The sequence below is a fragment of the Nicotiana attenuata genome, chromosome 12 (assembly GCF_001879085.1).
Source record: "Nicotiana attenuata strain UT chromosome 12, NIATTr2, whole genome shotgun sequence".
Lineage (NCBI taxonomy): Eukaryota > Viridiplantae > Streptophyta > Magnoliopsida > Solanales > Solanaceae > Nicotiana > Nicotiana attenuata.
In genome coordinates this window covers 41959312-41967538 of record NC_032000.1, presented here as the reverse complement: position 1 = coordinate 41967538, position 8227 = coordinate 41959312, and the positions used below count along the sequence as shown (strand labels likewise).

The 8227-nt window shown below is 36.6% G+C and overlaps 1 protein-coding gene across 1 annotated transcript; it reads right to left on the bottom strand.

Moving 5' to 3' along the window:
- On the bottom strand, positions 2294-7702 carry LOC109235609 (mitochondrial carrier protein MTM1). Its single transcript, XM_019401786.1, has 11 exons — positions 7519-7702; positions 6525-6838; positions 6267-6356; positions 5359-5487; positions 5140-5199; positions 4847-5017; positions 4506-4608; positions 3916-4007; positions 3679-3828; positions 3174-3232; positions 2294-2897 (listed from the first exon to the last, which is right to left on the bottom strand). The coding sequence occupies exons 2-11, from the start codon at positions 6792-6794 to the stop codon at positions 2765-2767; spliced, it is 1257 nt and encodes a 418-aa protein (XP_019257331.1). The 5' UTR covers positions 6795-6838; positions 7519-7702; the 3' UTR covers positions 2294-2764.

Genomic DNA, 8227 nt, shown 5'->3' with positions numbered 1-8227 from the left:
TTCTTCAATCCTCATCTTTGTACTGTATCTGTTGTAGACATCATTCAACGTTGTTGCTGGGAATTCTCGAAGGCTTTCTTTGAGTCGCCTCCTGGCTTCTGAACTCTTCTCATTCAAATTACTAGCAAAGGCTGTGGCTGCCCAATTGTCAGGTACTTGAGGCAGCGTCATTCTTTCCCGTTAAAATCTATCTACAAACTCTCTAAGCAACTCTGAGTCTCCTTGCTTGATTTTAAAGATGTCTTCCATTCGCTTTTCAACTTTTTGAGCTCCCGAGTGTGCTTTGATAAATAAATCTGCAAGCTCAGCAAACGAATTTATAGAATTTTCAGGTAAAAGAGAATACCATGTTAAGGCCCCTTTAGTGAGTGTTTCACCGAATTTCTTGACCAAGACCGACTCAATCTCTTGCTTAGTCAAATCATTGCCCTTGACACCTGTTGTGAATGCAGTAACGTGATCTCGTGGATCTGATGTACCATCATACTTTGGAATATCAGCCATCTTAAACTTCTTTGGAATTGGGAGGGGAGCAGCACTTGGCTTCCATGGTTGTTGGAAATATTTATCTATATCTACTCCCTTGATCACGGGCGGTACTCCAGGTATTTGTTCTATGCGTTCATTTTGATCCTTAAGCTGTTTCTGCAAGGTTAGTACTAAATTTTGTAAATCAGAATTAACTAGATTACCTGGGTCTCCCTCTTGTGTTTCAATAGGGGTTCCACCACTGCCTGAATTAATCAACCCAGAACGAGGATTCTCCAAAGTATTGTTGTTTGGAGTAGATGTGGGTGGAGCAACAGGTAATTGGCTAACAAAAGCCTGAAGAGCTTTATTGACTTGAGAGACAATAAGTTTTTGCAAAGCCTCATTCATGGTTTCGACATTTTCAAATTGAGCCTGTCCATCTGTGTGAGATCCATCAGGAGTGCCTTCACGAGACCGTCGTGGGGAACCTCGTGGAGAGCCTTGTGGAGAGCCTCGTAGAGAGTCTCCCTGAAATTGCTGGATTGTTTGAATTTCTGGGTTTCCTTGAGTGTTGTCATTGTTGTTTGACATGATTGATGCAATCAAGAAAATCAAATTGAAATATAATTGATTATCAGATTCCCGGTAACAGAACCAATTTATTTAACCAAAAAATAGGTTTTTAGTCAAAGCTAGAAATTAGAAGAATCGGGTTACTGATAATCGAAAAAGTAAATAAAGAAAGAAATTTTAGAATAGCCAAGTATGAAAGCTGGTAAATCAAAGTATATTCCAATAGTCACCTCCCTCTACAATTGTTTGTTTCTTCCCTTTTTGTAACTCTTTTGGGATACAAGCCTTACCTTTGTCATAATAATGCTATTATGGGCAATTAATGACTTTAAATGTTACGTTATACAATCATACACATTAAATACATATTTTCTAACGTTCAATAATTAATACTCATTAAATGTTGTATCTGGGCTCCTTTTTGCTGTCAGATTCATTCCTTTGATTCTTCACTATCTTTGAGTTTTAAATGTCTTGAATAGGTACGAGCGTTGAATTACTTGTACGACTGCTCGCACTCTCTCCATTTAATTTACTCGTATCTGTTGTTGTTCGTATCTGTTGTTGCTCGTATCTGTTAACCAACCTTATTTCTTTGACTGTTTGACCAGTCTATATATCATGACACGTCCCCATATACATGAATATAAATTTTCCCAATACAGCGAGTCGCATAGGGGGATCAAGCTAGGCCGAGTAAGAAAGATATGAAATTATTCCATTTACCTTTCTATTTGGAAGATGTGAAATATTATAATTTCCTCTCCTTTTTTTATTTCTTCTGGTCCTTCCTTTCTTGTAAAAAGCCCTTTTAGAGTAGAGATGTACATACATTTTGAATTTTTCTTTTTCGAACTTTTCCTACCTAATTTATGTTCCGCGCTCGCCTGTTCCTTAGTGTATTTAGTTTTTTTATTTTGGAAAAATATGATTAGCCTTCATTTCAAGAACAAATAAATGATCCCAGAGCATTATGAATATTCAAAAATAAGAAAAGCTAAAAAACAGCAGCAAGTCTTTTAACCATTTTGCCACCCCTACTTACATATAATATTGGCTTTTAGATGTTATGTATAATCGATTAAATAGCAAAGTTGGGCTGTGGCTTCTCTTTTCTTGCATTTCCAACGTCTAGACTCGTTACGGAACTTTGCACAATTTTACAGCATTAGCGACATGTCCTATATGTAGTGATTTAAAGCTAATTGCAGGAGATCAATTCTTACGATAGACTCGGAATACCTGGCACTTCAGTAAAATAATAAAACGATTCTGATGGTAATGCAAAAGAGCATCGATGAAAAAGTTTACATTTTTTAGCTGAGATCCTCGATACCAATCGGAAAATAAAACGTTAAAGAACTTTTCTTGAGAAGGAATAAAGAACTTAAATAATCTAATTATAACTGAGTACACCTCAGGAAAAACTGCTCATTTAAAGTTTTATCAAAATCTCTTCTTCGTCCAACGACAGAATTGCCCAAAAACCAACCAAAATTGGTTAGGAAGCAAAGAAGAGTGATCATTTTCTACCAGCTAATCTGTAAGGGTAATCTACCATTGTCAAAACTGCTCCTTTTGCGCGTGCAACCATATCCACATTAGAGCACACCTGTGTTCTATCCAGCGTACCTTCATGGCCCAACTAAGCTAAACCGGTGACCATTGCTCGATCCAAAGACATCGGTAAGAAGAAACCTAATTAACCTGACTAAGCTCCTTATGAAGAAGCATATTGGTGGTGTAACATATATTTGACAACTTCGTAAAATGAAATCACAATTCCGACAGAGGGACCAGCACGAGCAACACGAGGTCCTACTCCAGTAAACAGTCCCTTGAGCCCTCCATCCCTGCATTAGTCAGCATGATTTCATTCAGAATCAACTTCATAGCCAGAAAAACAAGTGTACAGACATGTATGTCATTCTATTTGAAAAAATTGGCGATCCTCTGAGAACACATGACACAACCGATTGTGAATTTCCACTACATATACCATATCCCTTTCCATTTAAAGGCATAACAAAAATTGGAGGGATAACAATAGCTTTATGTCTTTAATATATGCAGTTTTTACGTTATTTTACATGGAATAGTTCAATTGACATATTCTCAGAAAGCTGTACCTCCAAATCTCCAGTAGAGTTTGCCTTGTTGTCATTGTCAATGCCCTAGCAGGGTTCCTCTGTAATAAAGAAAAGAGGTGGATAAGCAAACCATCAAATATATGGAGGAAAAACAAGTCAACTATCATCATGTATCCAAGATAAAGGCAGCACTCTCTAACCTACGCTAATTTCAAATAATCCCTTTATTTCGTATGAACATGAAATTGCAATTACCCACCTTGGGCCAAAAAAATTACTAAGTATGCATGGTCATAATATTGTTGAAAACGTTTATACTCTAAAATACAAGTAGAAAGGTAAAAAACAAGTAATTGACAATTACATGGACAGTTCTACAAAAGTTTAGGACATCAATTAGTTAGCAAATTCACTAAGCTCAAGCCAACTATGAGAATTTCATACCAAATATGCCCTCAAAGTAACCAGATATGATGCTTGACACAAGTGGAAAAATCTAAATATCAGTATTATGGAAATGAGGATTTAGACGAAAAACAAACACCTCAATCTGCCTTCTAGTCTTCGCAACATCAAGGGGACATGTTGCAGCAGCAGCAATACTTCCTGCAACAAAACCGGCAGAAATATTTGCCCCGAGGACACCAGCTGCATTAGGTTCATCTCCCATCAGACTAAGAAGTCGCCTTCTTACCTGTAAATAGACTTATGAGAATAACATTCGAATCAAATTAAATTCATGAACAGATCAGAATGTAACAAAAGAAGAATTGAATCATACTGGTTCAAGAGTTGACCAACAAATTGCAGAAAAAGGGACATCACGAGCAAGCTGTGCCCCAAGTCCAGTCCAAAGTACACGATAGCTTTGTACTGCAATAAAAAAAACTCTATCAACTTCAAACAAAAGATTGCAAGAGCATTCATATTTCAAGAGTGAAAGTAAGAGCCAGAATTTTAGCGTAGAGAAGGAAGGAGCTAGAATGAGATGTAAAGGACTTTAAGAAACTCTATATGCTATGTAAAGATTCTACTTTCTGAAGGACCTTGCTTTAGAAAATATTCTTTTATGTGAAAAACTTATGTACTTCGCAAAATTCTCACAACGTCTCAAACCATGCCAAGCTATGATTCATTTACTCTTGTTGTAATGTGCTATTCGAGGAGGAACAAATTAACTAGCATCCCCCACAGAGATTTAAAGATCATATCCAATGAGCCTAAAATTGGAAGGGACATTTTTAGGAATTTATGCGGATAACGCTTTCAATGTTACAATGGAATCTACATTACTATTCAATTTCACTAACAAACAAGTTCGGCTATCTCTTTTCTATAGCTAGAAGCAGGAAGTGGAAAAAATTGACTTACAACCACTGTTGGTGCTAGTTGTGCTCCTGACATTGGCGATAAGCTCAAACAGGGTCTTCCTGACTCCAGCAGGCTTTTCACATTTGTTCATATCCTTAAATGCCTGTATAACAGAAGAAACTTAGTAAAAGAAAGAATCAGAACAGTTGAAAGGAGTGGATCATTCATTTCCTTAGCAAGAGCTACTGGAACACATAGAATGACACAACTAACAAACTAAGCATCAAAGGCTCACAATGTATAAGAAATTTCTCTACCACCCCTCCGTACATCTTTTACCCCTTTCCTCTCCTTTATATATGGTGGATACATTAAACCTTGACAAAGGAGTTGCGAAATACCTGCATACGTGTTTTGGCAAGTTCAATAGGATAGCAACTTGTGCAAGCTAAAGACCGTGCCAACGAACCAGCCAACAAAGGAGCATATGGTGTCAAGCTTGGTGCATTTTGAGCAGTGAACGCCTCTAACTGGTTGCGAAAAATGTCATAGCAAGGCAAGTAAATCCCAACCTGTTTGAAAAGCATCAGGACAACATTGTGATTATAACATATAGCATAAACTCAACTTAAATATGCCAAAAAGGGAGTTGTTGGCGAGTTCAAAGCAACTAATAAGATCTATAGACACATACTGTTGGTACAGCCAATGCTAGAGCAGCATTTGTGCCTCTCCAAAGCCTAGAAATACCCTCCTGTGGAAGGACTCCAGTTAGTGTCACAAAAATTTTAAACAAAACAAACTGCAACATGAAACTTCTGAAACAAGCATAAAAGAAACATGAAGCCTTGAGCAATCAAGACAATCTACAGACTTGAGTGTCTGAAAGATAAGCGAGAATAAATATGCCAACCTGCCGAATAATTTTGTAGAAGACATCTAGTGTTCCTTTGTACTGAAAACAATCAGCCGGGCAGATTGATACTGTACCATGAACACCAGCACGGGTGCATGAAGGTGAACACCTCAGATCTGCAAACATCTGAGTGAACAAGCAAATAAGTCAACATCAATTACTCATTACAACATAAGCAAAGATATATAACTTTCCATTCCTCGGAGACCAATGCAGATAAACATTTGAGATAAGGGGGTGCAACAACTTTAGAAAAAAACATTGTATTTAAGACCCGCATTTTATCTTTTGTTTTATTCAATAATGGTGGTGTCCAAACCAACCTATGTGCACCATGACTAATCTATCGGGCACATGCCACCTCTCACTAGCACATGCACTGAAGCTTGACTACTAAGATTGATACTCCAACTCTTCACCATAACTACATCTTCTTTCATCCCCCACCAAGAAAGGAAGATTTACTTGGCCAATTGCATCGATCTCAAATTTGCTGCATGTGCCCTGCCCCCCTCCCTCCCCCGATCGAAGCATTAACTAGAAGGAAGACTATACTCGTGTTATATTGCATAACTTAAAGGCTATAAATTCTAAGGATGAAACCACTCATATCTTTAATATATCAAATTTATGATTTTTCCCATTTTCCCTGGTTTTCGTGTTTCTTTGTGTCTACCGCAGTTACATCTATTTTTCTAAATTTATGCTTTATCTACTAATAGCGTCAAGTTGATCCTATTCCAGTGATCATGTCACACATGCTCTCATTCCTAGTTCTCGATGTATGATATAGGAAAAGAGCTTCAAGTGGAAGAAGTGAACAAATCCATCTTCGAGAAAGACAAATTAAAGTATGGCACAAAAAAAGTTTCCGCATAAAAAGAACACTTAAAAGCATGTTGTACCATATTTGGTCCAAAAACTGCCATGCGGCTTGTCATGTTACTCATTGGATGTGAATAAGCAACTCCAGCTGCTTGTGCTTGCAATCTAGTCTGTAAATAGTGCAGAAACAGAAATTATTCAGCTCATCACTTTATGTATGCATGCAATATTGTTCAAATAAAGTAACAAAAAACTTGTGGATACAACTGAATGAAAATCAAAAGATAAGTAGATGGTGACAAAATAGTTGGAAAATTGCTGGTATTAAGCATAGAGACCTTGACAACATCAAGTGGATTAACAAGTACGGCAGAGAGAAATGCTGCACCAGCTGCTGAAAAGGCTCGTGCGGCTACTCCCAATTGGCCATCCGAGGAGGGGCTGGGTTCCTGAGATGGAGGCTGCTGAGGATGTAAGGGTTCAGCCCCATCTGTGATAATTACTGATTCGGGCATCAAGGAAACAGTACTATCAATATCAAATACTCTATTCGACTGATCAGTCGTGTCCGTCCATGAATTTTCTCCGCGCTTCAGTTCGTCCACCATTTTTCTCTCAATCTTTATCTAACCAGAATCAAAGATAGATCAACCTGAAACGAATTGTTGCAAGAAACAAACCCGTTCAACACTTTAAGCACTGAAATCCTATAAAATACAATTATGATTTATGAGAAAGGAAAATTTTGACCATAAACCTCACCCCTTTCTCTTTTAACTTACAATATAATACAGTTAAGAATAAGGAAGCAAAAATAGTAGCAAATAAATGGAAATTAGGAATAACAAAGCTAAAAGAGAAAATAGGACCGACCCCCAACCCCCAGAGAAAGAATGTCAATATAGGATCAAACGGAGGTTACATCCAATTGCATACAAGGTAAGCATAGAATATGTTCTTGCTATAGAATTTATTAACTAAAAAGATCTCAATAACCAATCAAAAGACAAACTTTTAATACCAAATTAGTTGGGGCCGACTAGATGAATCCTCAATATCAACATAGATGAATCCTCAATATCAACAAATTTGATTCCAATTGTCAATAATTTGTTTTTTTAAGCCAGAAGATAAGAAAAAGCTCAAGAGGAAATGAAAAGGAAATGATTAAAACCAACAAAATCCATGAACTGGGTTTTCAGAATATTGATAGACAATAGAATAAAAATCAGACCTTTAACTGGAAAAATGTTAAAAAAATACTCGGTAATGAAGGGGAAGAATAACACGACAGGAAAATAATGAAAAAAATAAAAGAGGAGAAGCAATTACCTCTTGATCTCAGCTTTAATTCACAGCAGTTGTGGGAGTGAAATCATAGCAAAAATATTGAATGTTATTTGGGGGAAGCAGTTCCCTAGTTCCTTGGAGAAGGGGAAAACAAGAGAAAAACATATGTCGACACCCCGCGGGCCAGAAATAGAGAGTATGGCCAAAGAAGTCTCTCGAATTAGGGCTGCGTTTGGCACGCCTAAAAATTAGGACCTATAAAAGGAAATTAAATATTTCTGCTTATTTTTTGCAATATTTCAAGACGAGCTAATGGAAAAAAAAAAAAAAAAGGAAATTTGATTGAAACATGGAAAGGACCAATAGGAAAAGAACAACACCCTTCTAGAAGTAGGACTTGGAAATCTAAGGAGCCGTTTGGACTAAAAAGAATTCTGAAACATATTTTCAAATCATGTTTAGTTATACATTTAACTGAATTTTGAATATGAGTTTTGAAAAATTTAAAGATGAAATTTTAAATTTGAAAAAGTAATTTTTACCTCTTTTTCAAGTAAACAATGCTTTTCTCTCACAAAACTGTAATATTTTTTAAGTGAAATGTATGTCCAAACACAATTTTAATTTTCAAATACTTTTTCCTTAATTTCAATATTTATTTGTTTTTAAATCCCACATTTTTTATGTTCAAACGCCTACTAAGTCTTTACATTGTCGCTTTTAAAATAGTTCAATTTCTTGTATGACTGCC

Bases quoted from the DNA above. Each gene is read 5' to 3' on its own strand.
- LOC109235609 (XM_019401786.1), bottom strand. From the start codon at position 6,794: ATGGTGGACGAACTGAAGCGCGGAGAAAATTCATGGACGGACACGACT. The intron at 5,488-6,266 runs GTACAACATGCT...TTGTTCACTCAG, and splicing joins CAGTTTTTGGACCAAATATG to ATGTTTGCAGATCTGAGGTG. The intron at 4,008-4,505 runs GTAAGTCAATTT...TTTTTATTGCAG, and splicing joins AACTAGCACCAACAGTGGTT to TACAAAGCTATCGTGTACTT.